Source organism: Alligator mississippiensis, chromosome 4, assembly GCF_030867095.1.
Source record: "Alligator mississippiensis isolate rAllMis1 chromosome 4, rAllMis1, whole genome shotgun sequence".
NCBI classification, from domain to species: Eukaryota; Metazoa; Chordata; order Crocodylia; family Alligatoridae; genus Alligator; species Alligator mississippiensis.
This window is the reverse complement of record NC_081827.1, coordinates 66,147,413-66,174,447: the sequence shown is the minus strand read 5'-3', so window position 1 is coordinate 66,174,447 and position 27,035 is coordinate 66,147,413. Positions and strand designations below refer to the sequence as shown.

At 42.5% G+C, this 27,035-nt stretch overlaps 1 protein-coding gene across 2 annotated transcripts in view; it reads right to left on the bottom strand.

The window, feature by feature from the left end:
- Positions 1 to 8,544: 8,544 nt before the first annotated feature.
- Positions 8,545 to 27,035, bottom strand: part of XPOT (exportin for tRNA) — a 58,013-nt gene continuing 39,522 nt past the window's right edge. For both annotated transcript variants that reach the window (XM_019493086.2, XM_014595911.3), the window contains 13 exons: positions 24,807 to 24,951; positions 24,562 to 24,681; positions 23,638 to 23,732; positions 22,359 to 22,428; positions 21,551 to 21,789; positions 19,176 to 19,461; positions 16,849 to 17,038; positions 14,238 to 14,354; positions 14,044 to 14,159; positions 13,637 to 13,684; positions 11,795 to 11,866; positions 10,882 to 10,938; positions 8,545 to 9,183 (listed from right to left, as the gene is read on the bottom strand). In XM_019493086.2, coding sequence (XP_019348631.1) covers positions 9,157 to 9,183; positions 10,882 to 10,938; positions 11,795 to 11,866; positions 13,637 to 13,684; positions 14,044 to 14,159; positions 14,238 to 14,354; positions 16,849 to 17,038; positions 19,176 to 19,461; positions 21,551 to 21,789; positions 22,359 to 22,428; positions 23,638 to 23,732; positions 24,562 to 24,681; positions 24,807 to 24,951 — 1,582 coding nt within the window. In that variant the 3' untranslated portion in view covers positions 8,545 to 9,156. The remainder of the gene's footprint in view (positions 9,184 to 10,881; positions 10,939 to 11,794; positions 11,867 to 13,636; positions 13,685 to 14,043; positions 14,160 to 14,237; positions 14,355 to 16,848; positions 17,039 to 19,175; positions 19,462 to 21,550; positions 21,790 to 22,358; positions 22,429 to 23,637; positions 23,733 to 24,561; positions 24,682 to 24,806; positions 24,952 to 27,035) is intronic.

The window sequence follows — 27,035 nt, the reverse complement described above, 5'->3', positions numbered from 1 at the left end:
GGCTTGACATCCATAAGTCCATGGGCCTGGACGGATTGCACCTGGGAGTTTTAAAAGAGCTGGCAAACATCATAGCGTGCCCTATGGCCAAGATATTTGAAAACTCATGGTGCTTGGGTGATGTACTGGAAGAATGGAAAAGAGCCAATGTGGTTGCAATCTTCAAGAAAGGAAGGAAGGAAGATGCAGGGAATTACAGACCTATCAGTCTGATGTTCATCCCTGGAAAGATCTTAGACAAAATTATCAAGGGATCCATCTGCAACAGGCTAATGGAAGGCAACCTATTGAATGCCAGCCAACATGGTTTTATTACTGGAAGGTCTTGCCTGACCAATCTCATCTCCTTCTATGACCAGATGACACATTGCCTGTACAAGGGAGTTGAGGTTGATGTCATTTATCTGGATTTCAAGAAGGCCTTTGACTTGGTCTCCCATGACGCCCTTATGACCAACCTGGGGAATTGTGGGCTTGACCAGCTCACAGTCCAATGGCTGTGGAACTGGCTCTGGGGTCAGACCCAAAGGGTACTAGTTGATGGGAGCAAATCAACGTGGCACAAGGTTACCAGTGGAGTTCCCCAGGGCTCAGTGCTTAGACCGGTACTCTTCAATATCTTCATTAATGATCTGGATTCTGGTGTTGGATGCGGACTGGCAAAGTTCATGGCCGACACTAAACTATGGGGAAGGTGGTCACGCTGGAGGACAGGCTGGGGATATAGGCCAACCTGGACACGCTCGCAAAGTGGGTGGACCAAAACCTGATGACATTCAATGTAGAGAAATGCAGGGTACTTCACATCTTGGGAGAAAACACCAGCATCATACTTACAGGCTCAGCGGTGCTACACTCACTAGTACTGCAAATGAAAGAGACTTGGGGGTCTTGATTGACCACAAGATGAATGTGAGCCCCCAGTGCAATGCCATGATCAGCAGAACAAACCAAATTCTGGCATGCACCCACTGATGCATCTCAAGCAAAACCAGGGGCGTCATCCTCCCTGGATTACTGCCTTCAGTTTTGGGTCCCCCCATTTCAGGAGGGTTGTGGAATAAGCTTGAAAGAGTCCAGAGGAGAGCCACCCATATGATCAAAGGCCAAGGAAGCAAGCCTTACAAGGAGAGGGTAAGGGACATGGGACTCTTCAGCCTGGAAAAGAGAAGGCTCAGGGGGACTTGGTGGCAGCCTACAACTACATAAGGGGGTGCACCAGGATCTGGGAGAACAGTTGTGCACCAGGGCCCCACAAGGGATAACAAGGTCTAACAGCCACAAACTTCTAGAAGGCTGTGCAGACTTGATATAAGGAAAAACTTCTTTACAGTCCGAGTGTCCAACGTCTGGAACAGACTCCCCCCAGAGGTGATGCAAGCACCTACTCTAGGGCAAGGGGAGGGACTTGTGGTGGTAAAGGTCATGGGTTAGGGGCAGAATTTCCAGTCCCAAGATGGTAACCAGAGGTGGGGCACCTGTCAAGTGGCAGGGCAACCCTTGTGGCCCTTGACAGCTCACCAAAACTCATTTAGTAGCCCTCCAACTGAAATACTTGCCTACCTGATCAGAAACTTTACATAAGACTACCCTCAACCCTGACGCAACATAGACCTAACTTGCCACAGGGGAACCACCGCAGCCAAAATCCCACTTCTATAAAATGTTGTCAAGAGGTCCTGGGGGGGGGGGGGGGGGCATGCCCCCCACTACAGAAGAAGGCAACCCCCCCACAGTCCATACCAGTCTGATCATGGGGTAAAATTCCTTCCTGACCCCAAATATGGAGTGGAGGGGCAAACACTCTAGACAGGAACCTCCTGATTTGCTTCTAGCATGAGAATCAGCACACCCCAATGCTCTGGGGAGGCTTAAAAACACCCTGACAAATATAACAGAAACAAAGGGGGGTGGGGAGGCAGGCAGGAGCAACCAGCAATGCCCAGAAGCATGATAAATATCCATAGTGGAAATAGGCATAGCTACATCTGAACAGTGGTTGTCCAACCTCTTCTTGAACACCTCCGGTCCACAACTTTCCTAGACAGTCTATTCCACTGCCTCACTATTCTCACAGGACGTTTTTCCAGATATCCAATCTAAAATCACTTTTCTACAACTTCAAGCCATTGAAGACTACTCAGTATAAAGCAGAATGGATATGCTGTAACTAAACATATTCCCCAGTCTGTCACACACAGACTTTCCCTTTCACATAAAAACACTCTGGGATCTTTAATACCCCATTGTCATCATGCAACACAGTTAAGTTTCTGCATGAATAATACTTCCAACTCCACATTTTGTCTAGCAGATTTGGGACAGCCACCAAAAAACAAACAAGATTGATATCAGCAGTTCACTGGAATAGTACATCCTATTCAGAAAAGACTGGTCTGATTGCAAGTCAAGCCCATCTGATTGGTCCAAGATTTCCAAGTAGTAGATAGTTTACTGCTGAGTACAGAAAGCCCATAAGTTTGAAACTTTGTAACATATCATATGTTATGATACTAGCTCAATTACCTTGTTCATACCATCCTGAAAAAATCCAGAACAGCTGGAAGGTAAAGTTCTTTGTAGTTTTTGTATCTTGATGCCATAAGCCAAACCTTGTCCTGATAGAGAAGCATGTCTTCAGTCTTGACACCCATTGAGAGGAGAGCAGATAACCAATCAGTTGGGAGGAAAGCTCAGGTGCTCTCAATAACTGTGATGTCAGTTGTGGACCATTAGGAGAAAGGACCTTGGTGAAGGATCATGGCTTTTACTGTTAGATTTAGTAGGGTTTCTAGTGGAGATCCAAGCCAATCGAATCTAAAATATGGTCTCCTCTGTCAGCATGAAGCTAGAATCATTACATTTGTTGGGTTTTTTGGCTTTATCTTGTGAATCCTCTTGCAAATCAAGCCTTGGGAGAGCCCTCTCTCCATCTGAGAGAGGATCCATTGCCAGTGCCTAGAATTTGCTTCCTTGGTGAACTACTTTGATAGTTTTCTATTCCTGTAACTGGAAAAATGGTCAGTAACTGGGCAGTCATAGTTCTGCAAGGTAAGATTCAGAACTTCATGATCTAGGTCCCATTCTGATTTATTTATTTTCACTGTTTGCTAGGCCAAGCCTGCCCATTTTCCTTTTTATGTGTTGCTTATACAGAAGAGAGATTATTCTCTCTTCTCAACCAGTCTTCCTAGCTAAATTGTTTCTAGGTGTATAATTGGGTTCCCCTTGGATGTTGATCTCTATCATAGTAGTAATGTTTTTGGCTAGATGAAAATATGATCATCATTTACTTGGATTTGGAACCTCAAAGGAATTACTTACGCAGACAAGGTTCTTTGGGTGAATCTGATATCTTTTATTAGACCAACCCAAAGAATCTTGTCTGCCTATGTCCTTAGACCAACATGGCTACAACCTACACCCCAGTAACAAAGGAATTACTTGACACCTTCAGGAGGTTGATACTCTAACTTTTCTGTAAGAGCCTTGTGTTGTTTTGCATGTTCCCCAGTCTCAAAAGGATGGCAGATGAGCACTAGGCCTGTGTGAAACTTTGGGTGCCGATTTGATTTGGAGGAGATTCGGCCCAATTCAGTGGCCAAATCTTGGAATCCAAATTGAATTGGGAGACCAATAAAAAGGTCCGAATCGATTCAAAAAAGATTTGGAGAGCTTTGGAGATTCGGGCAGTCCCCGCTCGCTGCTGCAGGGAGCTGGCCCCGGGCTCTGTGCCAGTAAGTATGGGGCAGGGGGCTGGAGGAGGTGGAATGGGACCATGGGGGGGATCCCTAGCAGGCCCCATCCCATACCTGCTCCCCCAGCCCCCAAGTGCCCCTCAACCCCCACCCACTCTCCCAGCCCCATCAATGGCTGCCCCGCCCGGCCCCAGCATCCCAGCACTTTAAAAAAGCCCCGCACTCACCAGCTGCTGCAGCAATCGTTGGGGCTTCTGGGGACTCGCAGCACAGGGCAGCAGGGATCACCCCCCACCCCCACCTGACAGCAGCCAGTGACAGTGGGACTTTTTTTATGTTTGAAGATCTGGGGGGGGGGGGGGGGGGAAGGAGAGGCAGCCATTGACAGGGCTGGGAGATCGGGCAGGGGATGGGTCCTGTCTGATTTGGAGACTCGTCCAATTTGGTGGTGGCCAAATCTCCGACTCAGATTCGGCCAAGTTGATTCGGGACAGTGATCTGAATCACCGTCCCCTGACTCGGCTGAATCCGAAGCAGCTAATGAGCACCTACTGGACTGGAAGGAACACAGAGAATCTTTCCTGGACACTGGCTGGAAATGTCTACCATCTGGTTATGTACCTGGTTTGGAACCACTACCAAATCTTGAGAGCGCCTAGGGCAAGGATGGGCAAAATGCAGCCTGCGGGCCAGATGCGTCCTGCCAGGCCAGTCTATCCAGGCTGAAGGGCCCCTAAAAAAATTTAGAAAATTAATATTGATCTGCCCCTGACTGCCTGTCATGAGGCCCTCAATGGCTTGCCAAAACTCAGTAAGCGGCCCTCCGCCTGAAATAATTGCCCGCCCCTGGCCTAAGGGCACATCTCAGTCAGCAAGGGAAGCTGGACAGGTACTTCTAGAGCTTGAGGGGCCTGATCCTCTGTGGGAATTCCCAGGGCATGCATGTTTGGGTCCCTTGAACCCCTGGAGCACCTGTCTGGGATGATGGGAGAGCGCAGGCAGCTCCCAGCTGCCCATGCTCTCCCGTCATAAAACAGAATTCCAAAGCTAAATAGTAACACAAATTGATACTACCTTCATCTCCACAATTTGTGGTGCAAGGGGTGTGGACATATTTGCTTAGCTTTGTGCTGCCATAAAAAATTATTGAAGCACAAAGGCAACATCTGTATCTATAACACGCACTCTTTCACAAACTTGCCTGTGGAATAAGAGACCCTATTCTTCTGAAGCTGCAAATTCAGCCTTTTAGGTTCAGCTCTCGGTGGAAGCACATTCATTCATTGATAGCAATTTTGAAACACTGCAAAATGAGAAACACTACTTGATCCCTGCAGGTTTGTGACTGAACTCCTTGAAGGAGAATTGTATGTCTCCTGCTCCATGATTTTACTCGAACTCTGCTATGTATTTAATGTTATGGCAGTCTCAGATGACGACCCACCATAAGTTGCTCGATTTAAGAACACTGTCACAGCGGGGTCCTTTAGGAGGGCCATGATCTCCTTAAGGCCCTCCTCCGTGCCAATTCAGCCCAAGGGCACCCTCTATTTCTCGCCCACCACGTCTTTGATGTTCAGTAGGTTCGGGAGGCTGCCTTGCGTCTCCTTGGGCACGTAAACTCCTGGACCCCTTGCGGGTCTTATCCTGCACCCATGGGTGCCTTGGGGCACCCTAGCCTTATGGGCTACGTGTGGCTCCTACCACCCCTAATACCACACCCCAAGCCTCGCTGATGTGAAAGATGTTGTTAGGTCAAACTACACGCCCACTCTCCCGGGCCTCCTCTGTGATCTAGCCCACTCCGGGCTCTCTCCTCAGGCTCACCGCACTGCTATCCCCTCTCCTCAGGGACAACCGCAGCACCCCGCCCTCATTACTCTCTCCCCGGGTCTCCTCTGATACATAGCCCCTCACTAGGACTCTCGTCAAGCCCACTCTGGGCCTTCTCTAAAATAACCCAGCCTGCTACGGAACTCCCTAGCGAGTCTCCGGTCCTTTAGGCTCACCGCCCTGCTACCCTTTCTGGTATGGGCGCACCGTGCTGCTATCCCCGTTTCTGGGGACCACCGCAGCATCCCCCTTCTCTGGGGCGCTGTACTGCTAACCCTTTCTGTCTGGGTCCACCGCAGCACCCTGCCCCTGTCCTGGGTTTTTCGCAGTGCTAGCCTGTTACCGGGCTTGCTACTCCTGTCCTGGGTTTCTCAATCGGGCCCCTCTTGGGCCTCGCAATGGTCCCCCTTCTCTGAGACCCTCCGTGCCCCGCTGGGCTCCTTAATAATACCGCCCCCTGTTTGGGGCTCCCTATGCCCCGCAGGGCTCCCTAATAGTGCCACCCCCTCTCTGGGGCTCACTGTGCCCTGCTGGGCTTCTCAAAGGGTGCTCCCCCTTCCTGGGGCTCGCCACGCCCACATTCGGGCTTCTCAAAACGCCCCTCTTGGGGGCTGGGGTCTACGTACCCCGCACACAACTCGGGGTCTGTGTTCCCCGTCCGCAACCCACTGGTTGCGCTCCTCACTGCAAGTGGCGCCTGCACTGGTGCTGCGCCTTCACTGGCGCCAGGGTTCTCACACTCCGTGAGCCCCCTATGAGTACTGCGCCCTCACAGGCGCTAGGGCACCCCACCCCTACGGGGTCTCTATGAGGCCTCCTCCAACCCCTACAGCCTCACCCAAACCTCTGGTATAATATAAACACTAACCAAACAAAACACAAGCTTCCTGGCTATAACTTAACTTAAGACTGCCTGGCTGTAACAACATAGCTCCCGCACCACAGATCCACCATCCTTCAGCCTGCTTGAGCAGCACTCGCATCTTAGCCCCGTGAGCTCCTGCCTCTCTGGCTGCTGGCAGGGAACTGCTAGCCTGGCCTCAGCCCTGGGCTTTATGAGGGCCAGGCCCTGCCCCTTTCTGGCCAGCTGACTCAGATTAGTTGCCCTGGCAACCCGCAGCTGCACTTGTTACCCTGGCAACCCTCAGCTGGGTTCCTTATGACCTGCCAGGGCTTGCTCTCTCTCTTCCTGGCAGTTTCTCCTCTCTAGGAGCAGGAGCACCGGGTGCCCTGCGACAAACACTTTCACTGCAGATTTAACAAAATGCAAAGAGGGTACCTATATGTAATTTCTAGAACTAGCTACAGGACTCAACCCAAGGTTTAAGAAACTGAAGTGCTTTCCAAAATTTGAGAGGGATGAAGTGTGGAGCATGCTGTCAGAAGTCTTAGGGGCAGCACTTCGACGTGGAAACTACAGAATCCAAACCACCACAAAAGGAAATCAGCCTTCTGTTGGTGGCATCTGACTCAGATGCTGAAAATGAAGGTATCAGTCCACACTGTTTTGAATCATTATAAAGTAAAACCCTGTCATCATCACTATGGAGGCATGTCCTCTGGAATGGTGGCTGAAACATGAAGAGGCTTACAAAAGTTTAGTACATCTGGCATGTAAATACCTTGTAATGGTGGCTACAAAAGTGCCATGTGAACAGCTATTCTCACTTTCAGGTGACATTGTAAATAAGAAGCATACAATATCTCCCAAAAATGTAAACAAACTTGTTTGCTTACACGATTGGCTGAAATGCAGTGAGGTGCATTGAAAAATACTATTTCTTCTGTTTACCATTTTTACAGTGCAATTATTTGTAAACAAAAACAATAAAGTGAGTACTGTACAGTTTGTATTCTGTGTTGTAATTGAAATCAATTTATTTGAAAATACAGAAAAAACCATCAAAAATATTTATTATAAGTGGTATTCTATTACTGTTTAACTGTGCGATCAAAATTGCAATTCATTGTATCTAATTTTTTAAATCTCACAATTGATTGCAATTAATTTTCCAATCATTTGTCAGCTCTATTAATTTTGTAAGTGTTCTCTATCCCAATTTTTTGCAATATTCAGCAGAATCAGATATGGTGATGGTCACTGAGTACAGGGTTTGTTTTGAGTGGGTGTCTGTAGTATGGAGGCACAGGTAGCTGATGAGTACCTTACTCCTCCACTGAGGATCTGTCATAAGGGCTATTATTAGGGATACTTTCATAAGGGTAGAGAGAGAAAAGTCATCATCTAAAGCCTTAAGGTCATACAGGCAGGTCAGCAAGTAGTAAACCAGGGATGCTTCAAGTTTAGCCAAGGAAACCATAAAATCCTGTCTGAGGGCAGCTCCAATCTTTCTATTAGTTGCATATTTTTGAAAGAAAGTTTCTTTGGTTGGAATTGTTATATGCTAGAGATGCCACAATTGTGACTTTTGGTATTTCTATTATGGTATTTATTGATTCTTGATCTTACAGTGCCTTCATTGCTTACCCTTGATGAGTTTCCTATTCCTCCCCAACCACATTGACAAAGGATATTTGCAGCATAAATTGTGATAGAAAGGAGTAGAGTTGTGTAGGAACCAGGGAGTTTGTGACTCACTTCAGTATTTGTGGATGAATGGCTAAGAATGCTGAATAGTCACTAGGCAGAAAAAGCTTGATGGAGGCACTGACAAACAAAACAAAACAAAACAAAACAACACAACTGGCCCCCACCCCCCCAACAGAAATAAACATTGCAATTATTAACTTGACCCTATTTGGGACAGAAGTACATATGAATACAACTGTATAAAAACTGGCTGGCACAAATCAAAACAGGAATAGCCACTGAAAGACATTTTAATGAACACATTTTTGCTTAGTTGACCCACATGCAAGACTGAGGCCCCATTTGGATCTTACCACTTAGACAAGCTATCTATAAAACACCAGGTCTTGAACAAGAGGAATATACAGAAGCCATAAAAAAAAATACCTAGAGACTCAACACAATGATTCAAAGACTTGCAGCTTTCACTACATAAATTTTATTTTATTTTTTTATAAAAGGTAGAATCAGATGTACTTTTAAGCTAAATCATTTATTAAACCAATGTTTTTTATATATATATATAATTTATCATTAAGATAACTTCAGTGAAATGACTATCTACAAAAATGAGTTTGATTGCTTTATTTTTCATGTCATCATACATGAACAACTGAAATATGTATCTTACGAAAACATGTAATTATTTTAAAAAATGTACACAGTTTAATAACCACTGCTATGGTCTTAGAAGGGATTTTTACATTTAATTTCAAAAATAAAAAACAGATATTTCATTGGTGTATTTGTTACAGCATAAACTTAAATCATCCTATACAAAGTAAAACATGTTGGTGCAGGCATGAAGGCAACTTTTCATGTTGACACATACCTTGCATGTTTCCAAAATGCAGAAGTGGGGGCATATTCTTTTGCATTTTTTACACAAAGGCTAAAATAATGTTCCGTTGTAAGCACAAAGTAACATCATTAAAAACAAAACCAGTTTAAATGGCACAAAAGTTAGCATTTTTATAAATTAATAACTGGACTTTCTGATTATGAAAACAGGTACATGAGATTCCAGTATTTTCCTTAGGGCTTTGCTCTCTGAAAGAATACCTGTTAAAAAAATTGCAGATCTTATTAAAGATTGAGGAAACAGATTATACATATGTACAGTATAGTTAGTCAGTATGTATTCAACACATTAACTTTAGGGAAGATTATTTCAAATCCCTATAGCTGTGCCCCTATTCCAAGTTATGAACGATAAAAAAAAAAAAAGCAACTCTATCACCACAACCACTCTATAAACCCTCCATCAATTTAATAGATATTGTAGGGTTGTCTGTGTCTCCCTCCCTTCCCTTCTGCTTTCCCATTTTTTTCATAGATTCTCTAACAGCTTTTTGTGCTAAAATGTGTGACTTTTTTTTGTCAGTACCACCAATTTTCCAGACCAGGGATTGAGCACCCCCTCTTTCTAGTTTGTATTTGAAGTATTGTATTAAGTATGCATTTTCAGTTTTCAAAGCATGTAAAGTTTAATATCTCTCATCACACTTCAGTAAAATATACTGCTGAAATATTAAAACTTTTTCTTGTTAATCTAGCATGGGAGTGCTCAATCCCTGGTCTGTGGAAAATCATTTGTGGTACTGACAAAAAAAAAAAAATGTACGCCACATGTCTTAGCAAAAAAGCTTTTAAAGGATCTTTGAAAAAAAAAAGAGAGAGAAAGCAAAAGGGGAGGGAGGAAGGGAGTGGGGAAGAAGGCAGAAAGGAAAGGAAAGGAAAGGAAAGGAAAGGAAAGGAAAGGAAAGGAAAGGAAAGGAAAGGAAAGGGGGCAGGAGGAAGAGGAAGAACCACCCTACAATATCTATTGAGTTGCTGGAGAGGTTACAGTGGTTGTAGTAACAGTATTTTTATTTTTTTCATAACTTAGAATCGGGGAGCACAGCTATATAAAAACCTGTAGATGGGCACATCAATCAAATTAAACAAAGCAGTGATTTTTCAGTATTCAGGCTGTTCTTCCTCAAAAAGAGACTGATTTCAGTCTTCGCTTAGCATCAAAAAATGCAGCTGGAAGAGATCGTCAAAAAGGTCATCTAGACCCGGTCTGTCAAACTTCCAGCCCAGCTACTGCATTGGTACAGCTCCAGAACCCAGGAGGAAGGGGGTATGAAAAACAAAGACTGAACAGAGTAGTCATTTGCAAGAGACACTCCTATTAATACAACTCAGTATACTATTAGGTCTGGTAAAAAGAGAGAGAGGGAGGGAGAGAACACTACTGACTCATTTAGGTTGCAGTCTTCCATAAATCTAGAAGTCCTTTCCTGCAAGCCTGGCTAGTCATTCCCCAAATTTGTATTTGGGCATATGACTATTCTGTCACAAATGCACCTTGCACTTGTCCTTACTCAATTTCATTTGAGCAATTCTGGACCATTTTTCCAGTTTAAGGTTCTTCTGAATTCCTAGTTCTATCTTCTAAAAAATGTAATGTAACTATCCAGCTTGGTGTCCTCTGCAAACTATGAAGATATTAAAACAGTATCAGACTCAGGGTAGACCCCTGGGTAACCTTACTCAATACCTCCTTCCAATTAGGCAAAGCTATTTATGATTTTTTTAGCACAATGATTCAGTAGTTATTTATCCATTTTACAGTATTTGCATCTTTATGTTTGCAGTTCATAAGAAATGTAGAATCAGTCTATTCTTAAGTTGCAGGACCAGAGATATGTTTTAAGCCTATCTTAAAATCACTACCATGAGTTAAGTTAATGTATGTTATTTTCAAAACCTTACCTTTAAGTAATTTTTAAAAACTTTAGCATCAGGTTGCTGAAGCGCTTGACAAAACTCCTGGAAATGAACAAAGATTAAAATATTTAAATATTGTATAGATGAGCAAGAATAAATGCTTGAGATGCATTAAGAATACCTAGGAAGGAGTAATAAAATGTACATTTCAGGCATAACTGATGTTCATTCTGGTTTTTGGGGTTTTTTTTTTTAGTTTTTGAGTCGCAGACTCACTGGGACCCTGCCTCTGTTTCAGTTGCCAATAATGTCAATTTTCCTTTTATCAATGCCAATACAATATAGACAGATGTATCAGTGCACCTCTACTTAACATTTATGTATTGTTTCAGTAGCCTATTCAGAGAAAAAGCTAGTTACTCAAAGTTTCTCGTTTCTTCAGAGTTGGCTGGGCCAACTATGTACACTAAACTGAAGATCTGTGGGAGGAGTTCTGTGGTGAGGTGCTTTAATTATTCAGCACAGCATCAGTTAAGTTGCTGCAGCCTCATATCCTGCCCCTCCCTTCCCAAACTGTGATTAGTAACTCATTTTTTGTTTTGACAGATCAATGGTGCCCCACCTTCCAGCCCTGTATGCCTGGATCTTGTCTCTCAGCAGTGCAATCTGGCATGCAGGGCCATATCACCACTTCTAGAGGGCCTGAAATTTTGGCAGCAGGGGAGTGGCAATTAATGCCGCCACCTCTCCCCGACTGCCAAAGCCAGATGACACTGTTCCACAGGCCAGGGGTTGAGCAACCCTGTGCTAGATAAAAAAAAAAAAAAAAGTTTTAATACTGCAACTGTATATTTTACTGAAGTGTGATAGGAGATATTAAACTTACTAACATGTTTTGAAAACTGAAAATGCATACTTAATGCATTATTTCAAATACAGATGAGAAAAAGGTTCCTACCTGGATTATTTCAGGAGCTACCTGCAGGGAAGGCAGATACTCTTGCTGAAGATACTGAATACATTCAGGACCCTAGGGATAACAAGTACACTCATAAATCAAACCAAAGTTTTGTTCAAAAACCAAATGTGATCTTGTAAAATTAAGGGGAAAAAGGTTGCTGGAAGTATGCTTTATGATACAGAAAAAATAACAAATGATTTGTTTTGGCCTTTAAACAGAGAAGGTATGCATACCTACAGTGCTCCATGTAGTAAAAAGTTTCATAGCAATAATATAAAAGTGTAACATGAAAGATTTCCCCAGGTTTCAGCATTCCTTATGAGCCTAAAGTACTCCATTACATTTATTTGTTGCATTGAGGAAAATTATTCTTTAAAAAAGAAAGCTTGGCTAAATTAAAGCTGCAGAAATCAAATACTGCTCAAGCCAATTAACTAAATGGAAATTGGGTCCTTCATTTATTACCAACATTACAAAATATGACAAAACTCATTCTTTAAGCATTCAGAGGGAGTGCGCACCAACCATTTTATCAGTCTAGCTGTTAGCTGTGTTATTTAAGTTTTGCTACCTAGTAGAAACATTGTTTTGATGAATGGTTGATGAACTGGGCATCCAAATATACCTCCATCTCCAGGGGTACTGCTAATCTTTTCTGTTATCTACTAAAATTATGTAGTTTTTACTGGAAGAAACAGCATTTAGGTCACTGAATTCTTGGCAACAAGGAAGAAGGAAATGTTCAAGATATTGGTTTTTCCATTGTTTGCCAAGTAGCAAAGGTACTTTGTAGGTGCAGAAACAAGATCCATTTGGCCAACTAGCAGAGGCAGAAAGAGCCAAGTAGTTTCATAAAGACTCATTAGTTCTGTTATTACAACTTGGCATTCAATTTTGCTTGAAGCAAAAGGAATGCAATCCAGATAATTCTGTAAGCTATGAGAGTTCTCCAGTGCTAAGAGTTTTTGAAAAGATGGCTAAAACCCCCTTGGTTTTTGGTCACAGTGGACACCTATATACATGAGGGAGTTCTGCTCTGACACTTGCAAGTCAGCACACATTGGAGCAGGCTCGACTGTGTCAGTTGCGAGTCTGCTGGAGTGTACTAATTAGCGAACTCCAGCAGCCTCCGTGTCATGTATATTCAGAGTCCCCGCATTTTAAAATGGTGGCAGGGGTACCACTGAACAAGTTTAGTTAAAGTGCCCCTGCCGCCATTTTGAAGTGCAGGACACTGAATACGTGATGCTGCAGGTGCTTTAATTAGAGTAGCTCTCAGAGCCTCTCTAATTTAAGCGCCCTTCCCGGGACATATGTATAGACGCCCCAAGGCATGCAAATGTGTGTGCACGTGTGCACACATTCACAGAATGTTGACCTGTTAATAGAGACTATTCAGTTTTTATACTATTTTTTAAAATAATGAAATCACTTTAAGTGAAGAGATCTTTCACATATAGATTACCACAGAATATAACTTTAAAAATGCTGAAAGCAAAGAATCTAAGTTAGTATTTGTGAAACAGAAGAATAAATTTAACAAGACAGTGATTATGCTGAATTTAGGAAAACATCTGAATTAGTATAGTATTAATATATAGAACAGGATGGCTAATGTATTTTGCAATCCATTGCAACAGGTTACTTTTGTGAATTTCTGTGGACCCGAAGATCTTGTGGAGTCCCTTCCAATCCTAATGTCTATGAAATCTATTATATTTCCCTAGTTTTAGATTTTTCCTTTAGTCTAAAACACTTTCCCAACTTTTGGGATTATTTTAATTTTGAGGATTCTCCCTTAGGATACATTTAGTTTACACTAAATTTTAAAAGTCTTACCCTTTTGAGATGAATTGTTTTTAATGTTACTGCACATTCTGATAAAGCCTGCAAAAAAATTACTAGGATTAACACAAATTTAAGATTAAGGTACAGACAAGCATTTAAGTACAGACAAGTGTTTGAATATTAAATTATTGTACTATAAGTTTATACCAGGGGACTCGGTCCTGCAGTTCTCTCAAGTCAGCCTGAAATAAGTGCAGGTGGCTTGCAGAATTCAGCACCAAGTCTCAACCTCCCCTCCCCCAAACCCCTCATCTAGTTTTTTTGTGACATAATATACTGTTTGATATAAAGTCTCAACCAAATCAATGCTTTGATGTTGTATGCATTTTTCATCTGTAAGAAGTTGCTAAATATGAGGGAAATGAAGGTTCTATAATTAACTAATAAAAGGTATATACCAATACTGTCTGTGCATCTGCCAAGTCAAATGTTTGTTTTAAAGGTGCCAGGAAACATGCAGGAACAATGTGTTTGTAGACAAAGTCTGCAAAACCCAATGGTCCATCTTTGCCTCCTGGAAAAAAAAAAGCAGTAGTCAGTATTTTACTTTCTGAAAACTTGCAAAATCAGAAAGCCATCAATGCAACCTTACCCCAAAGCTCTACCAACTTTGAAAGAATAATAAAGCAAGTTTTCTGTGCAATAGGATCTGGATATTCCACTGCTCCTTGAATGATAGTGAACAATATTCGCTCCACGTTCTCGGCACCTATAATAAATTACAGTAAATTACATTCTTAAAGAATAAACTCAGCTGTGAGTGAATAGCTAATTATTTTGTAATTCAAGAAATGTGAGTTCTGAATTAGGGAATCAGACTCTAAGAGTTATATTCTCAATACACAAAACATTACAGTAGAAGAGTATCTCAAATATTCTGTGAACTTAAAAATGGGCATCTATGGCATTTTTTTTTTAAATTGTAATAAAAATGCATGCCTCCTGCCAGCTTCACAATTTTGCCAGACCACCAATAACATTTTTCTGGATGAAAGAAATCAGATTTTGAACTGCAGAGATAGCCATAGATTAAAATTCCTTTTGGGTTATGGCACAACTGAAGTTAATATAGTCACTGGCAAAGAGATATATGAAAGATAGGAATTTGATTTGTCTTGACAAATATGGCTGTGACCAATTCTGTGGGTGTCTGACAGAAAGCCTATAAAATCTTCTGTATTTTTCCCCTCACAAGTAATCTGCTAAAGTCTATATTTTTGTAGAGCTTTATAAATCAGCAAAAACACTGGAAGTGGGATACGTCCACAGAAAGGATTCATCTATCAAATTTACAACTAAAAAAACCCTCCCAGAATCAAAAATAAATGTTCTTTAGCTAGACATTAGAGGAGAGGTGGGTGCGGTGGTGGGGAGGGAAAAGAAAATGTCTCAATACTTTAAACTGATACATGCTTCTAAGAACTACTCATTTCTGCATGAGGCCAGGACAATTAATCTAGGGAGTGAGGACAGAAGGACGAATCGTGAAAGCTGTCATTACACTAGTATTTTGTCTTTCTAAAGGGTATTTGCATACGTTTACCAGAGCTAACATTCAATAGCTACCAATCTACCCTCTGCAGTTAACAAAGAAAAACTGCCATGCTCTATCATGTCAAGCACCCTGCTGCAGAATGCAGTTGGTAGCAAATATTCAGAGGAAGGTGCAATAAGTCTTAGGGAGCAGCTTGCTCACAGGCAGAGCATCTCCCTCTACCCCACCAAGTCACTGTTTTATACCCTGGAGCATGAGCATCTTAGAAACCATAGAAGTTTTATCTTTGGAAGCATCTAATCATTTTTGCAATCCTAAAACACTTGGCCTCAATGATAGTTCAAGACAAGTTCCTGAAGTTATTAAATGTGATACCTAAAACTGTATTTCCTTATGCTTGACTGTCCTTAAATAAGAGAAGGAAAAAAATATCAGGAACTCAAGGTTTTAGCTTCTCTATTGTATTTGTTCTGTTATCCCTCTATACAGGCTTAGTTTCCCATCCAAACTGAACATGTCTAGTCTAATCTTTCTATGCTTCATATGAAATTGTGCCTCATCATCACTTTTGTTACCCATGTGTTTTCTTTGAGACAGACTGACTACAGCTGAGCACAGTAATCCAAGAACCAAAATAAGGGCATTAAAGTATTTGTTAGCCTATTATTTACATATTCTAATGTTTTAGACCCTCTAACTTCTGATGCACACTGAGTGCAAGTCTCTGTTGATGTCCCACAACAGCACCCAGCTCTCTCCCCTTCACTGCAAACTTATACAGCTAATTTAAAAACTCTGCAATGTTTGAGAGGTCCATTTTCCACCCCCACTCCCAACAGGAATGGAGATGCAGTTACATTTCAGTCTGTTTCCCATATATACTCAGCTTTATATGGTAACTTTAAAATACCTCAGTTGTTTGCTAAATATTATGCCACGTGCAAGTTTCCACCTCACTTTGTTAGATACTCAACAATCAGTTGCTTCATACATTTTTGGCATAGATTTTTTATAGCCTTGCTTACATAAAATTTCATATTTTTGTTACTTTTCTCAAATGTCTCAATATTTCCTTCCATTACAGCTTAAAGCCTGACTCTGCACTGAGTCAACAAGACATCTGACATTTTCAGTAATAAGAAGCCCAAAATTTGTACTAGCTGTTAAGGGTGGTGTAAAGAGGCTGGCTAGGTATCTAGGGAGTTATATGGAGGCTTTGTCCTCAGAAGAAAAGGAGACAGAGGGAACAGCAAGCGTAACCACGGAAGAAAGAGCAGCCATAGCTGCTGTCCACTTAAGTGCACAGATAGTGAACTATAGCTTCTGCTGGCAGACACTAAAACGTGCATGTATACCAGCACAACATTATCCACTTATAATAAAGTATTCCATATAATGATTTCTCTGAAGTATAACAGATGACCTGACCGTATTATAAGCATTTCCAGTGAAATAAACATTTATAATGGGGCTGTACTATTTACCTGACATTACAACAACATATTGACAAAATAACTAAAAATGAAAGTATTCACATATTTTCATTAGAAACACTACAGACTTCTTTAGTCAAAATTAAGTGCAGCTCATTTACAATTAATTAATATTGATGTAATTTAGGAGAATTGGATTAGTGATGACTTTGGAAAATAAAACTGTTTACTATATAAATGTTATTTATAGTCCATTTCCAAAAGTGATTGCTCACCCTGATTAGCTATGACTTCACTCATACCACTGCCAGTGACCGTCTGTAAGAAGGCAAAATAACTCCTCCGTAACATTTGCTTTTCTAAAGCAGCAGACTGGTCATTTTCTTCTGCTGGGCGAAGCAACACTTCAAAAATAGCATGAAGTAGCGGCATAAACATTTGCTGCAGAAATGGAGAAACCTGGGTCTGCAGAAGTAGGAAACACATTATAAACTAATTCATTAATTACAAAGACTGAACACCTGAAAATTAAAAATCAGTTACAAAAGGAAAAAAAAATCACCACAATTCTCAACTTTTGGTGTAACTTTCAGCATGTGGATATACCATACATAACGATATACACACACAATTATACACCTATGGATCCATTTATCCTAGAGCTACTATAATATTTTCTCCGTATTTACACTAGTGAAAGTATTCAATCTCTGCTTCAGACTTAGAAAGCAGGCATTTTACCCACAGAAAAAGGGGAAACAATCCTAGACTTGCAATAACCCAAGCAACATTTATTTTAAAATTCTGTAAGACCTCAAACTGATGGAGTTCAAAACGTGGCACCTTGAGAAAATCTGTTTTCTGTTACCTTCACAGATGTGTTAAAGTTGACAGTGCCCTTTCAACCCTTCAAACTTCCACATTCCCTCTTCCTTGAAGAAAGTCTAATAGATAAACTTGAAATCAGAAGGTTACCTGGATTTCTTCAAATTTGGCAGTTTTATAAACTGATGTGACCGTTTGTCAGAAGAACAGATTTTCATAAACTGCTAAACTGACCTTGTGGCAATGCAAGTGTCACATTTGTATTTTCTTATAGTGAGCAGTCCATAAGATACAGGGTGTAAGGCAATCCCGATTTACTCTCAGGTGTCTCTGCCATGGCAATTTACTTCCCTCCACCTTATAGTGAATTACCTTCAGTGTCAACTGTGAAGCAGCTAAGGAGATACATTATAGTATGAAGAAAGTTCTTCCTTCCCCAACCTCTCAAAACGTTCACATTCCTTCTCCACCAGTGCAGAGAGTAGAACCCCAATAGCTGAATCCCCAATAGCGCACCAGTGCCCAAATGTCTCAGGTGATGGTGGTTGTGCCATATCACCACGTTAGCTCACCAACCATACTAAATTCTCTTTAGCATATTTAGGTTTCAAACTGTTTTCAGCATATTTCAGAAGAAACCTTCAACGGAAAGATAGGTTTGAAGATTTCCATGCACCACAGCTTCTGAAACATTTCTGTGAGGGATCAATTTCTGTAGGTAAATCCAGAGTTAAGTCCTATCCTAGTCATAATTATATATTATTGTAGAAACTGAACATGGGAAAGCTGTAGGTTGATAAGACAACCTAAAAAAGCACATGAATTAACAGACTAAAAAAGCCAATGCGTGACCAACCAGCTCTTGAAAAAGCCATGGTTTAAGAATTTCTACTATACAAAAGTATAAGGATGTGACGCATCCTGAACATACATGTACACAACTTCCCAAACAGTGTTGCTCCAAAGACACGTTATCTAGGTTTAAGAACCCTGCACTTGTGTACATCTCTTGTAAAGCAGAGCAACCAGCACATACTTTTGGTAAAATAATACTATACCCTGCTCTTGTAAACCAGTGTTTCTCCCTATATATTACACACCTAGTGGTGTAACTAGGGCAGGGTAGCCAGGGCATCTGCGCCAGGCATAGACTGGCAGGGAGGATAGGAATGGACACACAACAGCTGCTGCTGATGTGCAATTGCAACAGTGGCAGCAGCAACTGGAAGTCACTGCTGCCCCTGAGCACAGCACCTGCTGTGGACACCCAGCTTCACTGTTACACCTCTGCACACACCACCATGTTTAAAAAAGCATGCATACCTGTATATTATGCCTGTACGTACCTGTAAATTTCGCTATAAAAGAAAGAAGATTCACTTCAAGACAATTTAATAAAGCTTAACTGACATTAAAAAAAATAATAAGCAGATATACTTCTTGCCTATTCACCTTGACTTCACAATTGAAAACAGACTATCCTTATATCAATATATGAAGTTTGCTTTTAAGTAGTAAAATACCAAAATATACAGGCTGTAAATACAATTATATCTTCAGATGCTTTTTTGGATTATTACAGTCAAAATACTCATAATATAAATTCTTGTGTATTGAGCAATTCTCTTCCTAAGACTAATTTTTCCTACGGAAAAATCCTTCAAAGCTGAAAACAGAACTTAAAGTAATTTTCTTCACATATTACTAACCCTTTTGCTAGAGCTAAAAACAAGAAGTTTAGTAATGCCCTAATCCATAAACAGTTAAAGAAACATACCTTGAACTTGGCTGTTATTTGATTTATGAGAGGAATGAATTCTTGAAGATCTTTTGCTTCACAATCCTTAAGCATATGTTCTGAGGCAGAAGGGATGAATGGAAGAACTTCTTCTTCTAAGCAAATAATCATGCGATGAAGGAAAGTGCGGACGCCACTTCTGAGAACTTCTTTCTGTAAGGGACAGCTGAGAGCTGGCAAAAATGTCTGTAAGCAGTCCAGATATACTTCAGAGCAGCCACACTGTTTTACTGTCTGCTTGTTGCTGAATGCTTTGCTGGTTCGGCTGTGCAACAAAAGTAAGAAGTCACTTGAGTTACCCACTAGTTCATGTCCCAAAGACAAAAAGGAAATTAAGACATCTAGAATAAATCATACTTTAAAAGCTTAACACAGCTTGCATGTACTCTCCAAAAATATTGGACGTCCTGATAAAGACAAACCTAGAAAATATTTAGCATTCCCATCACTAAACATCAAATATAATTTACTTCATGCTAAGTCTCAGTGCTCTGTTCCTTTAAGTCTGAGTGAATTTACTGTTCACAAATAAAAGAGAGGCTGAGGGAACTGGGCTAATTTATTTTGGAGAAGAGAAGACTGAAAGTGGATTTAATAGCAGCCTTCAACTACCTGAAGGGAGATTTGAAAAAGGATGGAGCTAAACCATTCTCAGAGGTGGCAGATGACAGAACAAGAAGTAACAGTCTCAAGTTGCAGCAAGAGAAGTTTAGGTTAGATATTACAAAGAATTCTCTCACTATGAGGGTAGTAAAACACTGGAACAGGTTACCCAGAGAGATGGTGGAATCTCCATCCTTGGAGGTTTTCAAGACCTGGCTAGACAAAGCTTTGGCTAGGATGATCTAGTTGGGAATGCTCCTGCTTTGAGCAGGACATAGGACTAGATCCAGGGCAGGCAATTATTTTGGGTGGAGGGCCGCTTACCAAGTTGTGGCAAGCTGTTGAGGGCTGCATGGGTAGCCCTGCCCCTTGACAGGTGCCCTGCCCCATGGTCATCACCTCGGGACCAACGTCCCAGGGCCAGCACTGGTGGGGCCCAGAGCGGGGCTCAGGCTGGTAGGGGTCTGTGGAGCCAGGCTGGGCTGCACCAGCAGGGAGAGGGGGGAGCTGGCCCGGCTCCATAGAGCCCCTGCCAGCTGGGACCCTGTGCCCCTGCTGCCCTGCTCTGGGCCCTGTTGGCACTGGGACATGGGTGCGGGCCCTGCTCCCATACCCACTCACTCCCAGTGCCCCCCCAGCCCTGTGGTACAGGTGGTGGGGCAGAGCACAGCCCTGACCCCCTGCTCGCTGGCAGGGAAGGAGCTGGCGCGGAGCACAGGAGAAAAGTGGCCCCTCGCCTGCCCCGTGGCCGGTGCTTCCTGCTGCAGCTGTTTGCAGCCCACACGGGGAGCTCGTGCGCTGGGCAGCAGCAGCAAACACTGCCTGGCGCAGCAAGCAGGGGGGTGCTGTAGCTGCTGCGGTGCAGCCCTGACAGGCGAGCCCGGAGCCGACACGGGACACAGGCTGGCAGCGGGGGCGGGTTACAAGCTGGTGCTGAGTGCAGGAAAAGCAGCCCCTCGCCCACCCTGTGCCCAGCGCTGCAGCTGCTCGCTGCCCACATGGGGCTGCCTGTGCCTGCTCAGGACAGTCCCATGCGGGCTGCGAGCAACTGCAGCAGGGAGTGTGGGCCACGGGGAGGGGAGGGGCTGCTTTTCCCTGGGTTCAGCCCCAGCTAGTCCCCCGCCCTTCCCTCCCGCCCCCCTTACCTGAGTTTCTGGCACTGGGGCAGCCACACGGTCTCATACCAGAAGGCCCTGCTGGGGCTTCTGGCTGGGGGTCTGGGTGGGCCCTACTGTTGTGGGAGTCCACTGGGGCTTCCCCTGGGTCCTACTGCCCCTGGTTCCTGTCATCTTTGACAGGAACCAAGGACAGATAAATTTTATTTTTCTAAATTTTTTTAGGGGCCCCGCAGGCCGGATCCAGCCCACGGGCTGTATTTTGTCCACCCCTGGACTAGATGACCTCCAGAGGTCCCTTCTGAGCCAAATTTTCTATGATTCCATCAAATGATGTCTGATTAACAATACTAGAGAGTTTTTATTTGAAATAATAGTTTTCATGAGACATTTAGTAAAGTTAATCAAATCTCAGATTTTTGAATACACTATATGCTTGTATCATCAGACACCTTTCTTAAAAAGGTTCTCTCTCTAGAGCACTTTCTAGACTGCATAGAAAGACTGTCAGCAGAAAGTTTCCTAGGGACAATAAAATTGTTGAAGAGAAAAGGAATAGGAATCAATTATCTTAAAACTTTTCTTTAGTCAACATGTTAAAATAAGTATTATTATTTTTAATTATGCTGTACTCACCTAGCAAAGCCAACTGCATGATTGAGGCAGTCAGCCAGTGCCATCTGTTTGTCTTCATCTTGTGCCATCATCAGCTTTTCTAACAGCACTTTAAATTTTTCCATTAGTGGAGTCAACAGATTCCTCATGAGGGCCTGTTTCCTTTCTGCAGAATATTCACTGTTAACTATCAGGACCCCAGCTGTTTCATAAATAAACAGTTGATCATCGCTGCTTAATAAAGCCTGGTAACCATTTTCCTAAAACAGAAGACATTAGTGATTTATGTTGAATATATTTTTAATTGCTGAAGTTCTTTCATTTTAAGCCTATACAAAAGCCAAGGATATATAAAAGGACAAGTAGTAAAGAGAAATTGCTACAGAACAACTTACTTTTCGACAAAAAGTCAAATTCATTACTAGACACAAATTATGCTCCACTTCCTTTCTTTTCCTACTTAAGGTATAAGTATCTGAAGAAGAGTATCACTTCCAATTGTACGTGAAAACAAAAACAAAACAAAAATCAGTAGGAGTATCAATTCTTTTCATACCCTTCAGTTTCAAAGACCACTAGTATTTAGATAGTATCTTATCTACATAAACATTTTTTAAGTCCATACTTCTGGGACCTGATTTAGCAAGATACTTAAGCCTATGATCACAAACATTCTCACTGAACTCTGAGAAAGTCAATGGGATTAACTCGTATGTTCAAATCTGAAAACACGCTCAGTCAGTTCTTGCTAAATTTTACTTTTGTTCGTGCACCCATATGAATTTAAGTGCACCTAATACATGCATTAAAAACACTTGTAAGTACTTACAGGTGGAGAAAGTTCTAGCAGATCTTGTATCCTGTTCAAAACGTCTTCAATAAAGGGATTCATTTGTTTACTGAAGTAAAAAATAATGTAAATTAGTAATATATTTATAGAAGTCTGATTTTTAAAAAAATGCTTAGTATCTTCTGTTGAATCTGTTCTAAGTCACCCCTTAGAAAGTCATAACAGTGTTGTAAAAGATGATCCTGCCCTGAACTGGAGAGAAAGAGAAAGACTGGTCCAAGACAGGCCAGTACATGGCATTATGGCAGGAGCAGGCAATTATTTTGGGCGGAGGGCCACTTACTGAGTTTTGGCAAGCCATCAAGGGCCGCATGACAGGCAGCCAGGGGTAGATAAATATTAATTTTCTTAATTTTGGGGGGGCCACGCAGGCTGGATAGAATGGCCTGGCAGGCCACATCCGGCCCCCAGGCTGCATTTTGCCCACTCCTGCATTATGGTATACTGGCATGTTTCTCATGCCATTTCATTCTCTGGACTCTTATTTAAGTCTTATGCCTGTAAAACTTCAAGATGTGAGCTAAGCTTTACAGATACAGAGGCATCCATGTGAGTTTAAAGAGATCCTGGAAAAATAACTGACAGGGCATAAATGCTCCATTCATCTGTGAAATATTTTCATCAACAGCTGAAAAAGGGGTCAGGGTTTCAAGTCTTGAAACCTGATTTGTTCTGCAGCTTTCCTAACTGCATAGTATTTAGGTCCCCAAAACCAGAACCAATAGAATCTGAAATTAAAATGCTCATAATTATTTGGGAAACCTCTACAGGATAAACCTTGTCTACTAGCTTGCAAAAAATGTGCATGTGGCTACCCTGAGTGAATTGTTTTCAGGTGCACACACTGTAGGAAATGACAGAAATACTAGGACTCTACCCATGATTTCCATATCTGGACATGATCTACTTATAGTCTTCACAGCACTAGAACAGCAGTATACTTCCACCAAGGAAAACTGCAAAAGCTAAAATAGCATTTATATTCTCCATCTTTAGGTTTAAGAATCAACATCCAGCTGAGATGAACTGCAAAGCTGTTTGCAATTTAGGTGCTCCTTTACATAGATTCAGAAAACTGTGGAGGACTCTACAGAGCTGCCTGGATTTTTACAAACCTTCGTGAGCTTGCCAAAAGAGTGCTCTTCATTTCAACTCATTTTGACCTCTACTTGCTCTAGTGAAAACAGTATATAAACTGCTCCCTCAATATCCACAAAACTGTAAAAATCAGGTAGTATTTGAAACAATTTTTACTTACTTAAGAGACTTGACAAATCTTGAGAAGAGGTAAGCTGTTCTGCTTCGCACTTTTGCATTAGTATGGCGAAGACCTCGATGATCCAAAAATGCCATCTGCAATTAGGAGAGTACTTACTATATACAGGCAGAAAAATCTAACAACCTAATTTTTAAAATCGCCTTCCTTGTTCAGAAAATCAAGATTACCTGTGCCCAATAACTCTTAAGTCAACAATTCAATTATTTATCTAGTTTGGGGCTTCTGTGTAGCCAGAAGCCACAGAAAGTTCAGGCTGCTTACCACTCAAGCAACACCCCGAGACTTTCTACTGACACAAGCAACCTAGTGCACCCCCAGCCCTGCCACACATGCAGCCTGGCTCTCCTGCCTCCTAGCCACGTAGGCAGTCTGGCTCCATACCCTTCCTGATCATGCATGCAGTTTGCCCCCTGAGCTGCGTGTCCCCCCCACTTCTCTCAGCAGCATGGGCTCCGCAACAATGCACAGGTAGCACCGTCCTCCCATCCTAGCCATGCATCAGCTTACAATGCAGGCAGTCCAACCCAGCTCCTGCCTCACACAGCACAAGCACAAGCACCCTGGGCTCTTTGGCTTACCTCCCTGCTACATGCACAGCTCAGATACCCTGCCTCCCCTGTGCTGCATGCACAGCTTAGACACCTGGCCCTCTCTCTGTGCTACCATGCCCCAGGAGCAAGGGCATGAAGTAAAAGCTGGAGGAGGGCAGGAAGCCCAAAGAACTCAACTGCTGCAGCAAAAGTGGGGGAAGAGGAGAGCGGCAGCAGTTTAGGCCAGGCCAGGCAGAAGCCTGTGGGCCAGATGCTAACCCTTCAGGGACCACATATCACTTATAAGCCACCTACTGAACAGCCCTGATATAACTGAAGAAGAGCTGGAGTTTATGTAAATATTAATACTTACCAAAACATTTGGAATGTGCTGGTGTTCAACAGCAAAAAACTTTTCATATCTAACCACCGTTTCAAAAAATTCCAAAGTCACTGATGTATGTTCATAGGCACTAACACCAGATGTTACCAGCTGCAGGGGAAATTAATTAACAAAAAATCAGACTTCAGCTAAGTGACATCTCAATTTCCTCAACATGAAAGACTTAACAGATAACAGAACAAAACACTTAAGCAAACCTTGCATCAAATACTTACAGTTCTCATCATATCCTGCAAAGCAGTAGCTTTTGTAACATCACCAGAGAAATGAGCCCCATGTGATACAGGGAGAGCCTCAGCCAGCATATACAGCAGCCTTATCGCTACTTCTACTTCCATAAACCGTGTAGTTTGCCAGTTTCTAACAAAAAGACACAAGATAATGCCCAAATGTATCAAACTTGCCAGTGTAGCTCTATGAAACCAACTATCAGTTCTACAGATGAATCTATTTACCAGTATTTTCTTGAGAAGTTCCTTGCGATGCACAGCATGAAAAGGACTACAGATGCTAAGTTTTGAGTAAACATACAAGCTATCGGTTACTTTAACTGGGCAAATAAAGGCTACCAAATTTACCCAAGTCTAGGACTTTGGAGTTTGAGATGACCCCCATAGGTCATCTTTGTTATAATAGTGTTATAATTTTCCATGTATAGAATCTAATTATTTGAAGCTTGTCTTAAATTCATTCCCCCACCACTGTGATGGGGAATGCAGCATTCGGGGGGGGGGGGGGGGGGGGGGGGGGGGGAGCAAGAGGAGAGTGCTGAGGGATAGAGATGGCAGCCAAACCTCTGTCCTGTGCCTACTTACCTCCTGTGCCAACCCCCACCACCAATTACCCCCCCAGCCTAGTGCCTGTCCCCCCCCCCCCCACCTGCCCTTTTCCTAGGCTGTTACTCAAATCCAAGATGAGGCGTCTCTTCCTCATCCTGGATTTGAGTCAATATGGTTATACATCAACATCACAAAACTAGCCAATGACAGCATTTCCCAACTAAACCCAAAAGGCAACTTATTTTTTGAAGTGGTACAAGAGATTCAACATTATTACAACATATTTTTCACTTCTTCCTATACCCCACAAAAACTAGTAATTTGCCATGAGATGAGGTAAGTGATTCATCTAGGAGCTCCATGTTAATTTAAAGAGAAAGCCTAACAGTAAATCATCAATACTCTCTTATATAGGGGTGTAAAGATCATCACTGTAATATGAACAGCCAGACAATACTAATATTCTTCATACATAATCTGCAGTTCAGAGCAGTGGTGTCAAACTTGCCTCATGCCCCAGGCTGGATCCAGACTACAGGATTCCATGTGGACTGGGATCCAGTCTGGGGCACATAGTAACAGTGGCAGCAGATGACACCTCAGGCTTTGGCACAGGGCATGCAGTGATGGCTCTGGCTCCCAATGCATGCCTCATGCTGGAGCTAGAGCTGTCAATGGGTACCTGGTCCTGCTCCCACTCTACCACAGCGTTAGCTCCTCCACTTGGCAGCAGCAGAGAAGAAGGTAGGGCCACAGCAGTATGGACAGGTAAAGTAGTGGGATGGCAACCAGGGCTGCATCATCCCTTGCTTGCCCTCATGCTACCAACCACAAAGACCACTTAGGGCTAAGAGCCCTGGATTCTGCAGAAGGTAATTTCGTCTAGCCACATCCCCAAGCTTCTGATGGCCCACTAGGGGGGTTTACAGATGTGCTCCCAGGAGGCGGGGCACTTTAATTAGCAAGCCATGTTAAATAAAAGCACCCGAGCATCGCATGCATCAGCGCCCCCACACTGAAAAATGGCAGCGGGACTCCTTAAAGCTCATCAAACAAGCTTTAATGTGCCCCACCACCATTTTCAGCAGGGGTTTGCTAATACAAGTGACACCAGAGGCTGCTAGAGTGCATTAATTTCCACATTCCAACAGACTCCGATGTGTTGGATCTATAGCACATCGGAGCAGCCTCGCTGCACGTTTAAAGGAGCTCTAGTAGTCTACTGGGCTGGACAGAAAGGCTTAGCAGATCAGATCCAGCCCACAGGCCATGTTTCACATCCCTGCTTTAAAGGAACATGCTCTTGCTGATCCTTACTCCTATTTCATTTCATCTTACCCTCCCTTAATATTACCAATATTTGAAACGATTGCCCTTTCTACTACCACAGGTTTCACACAACTTCACTTGACAGTTTAGAATGATTTATCCCAAATATTTTAAGAAAATTATTTAAGAGTAAAAATTAATCCATTCAGACATGCTATGAAAGGCTAATGGAGAAACAGTAGTTCTGAAAATGCAAGGATAGGTGGTACCTTTGAAGTTTGAAAAAAGGTACCAATTTTAGAATATAAAAAAAATAGTAACCTGTTGACAAAACTATTCAAGAGGTTTTCTAAAACAACAGGAGTAAAAGAATAAAGTATTTATCTTCTGCACTAA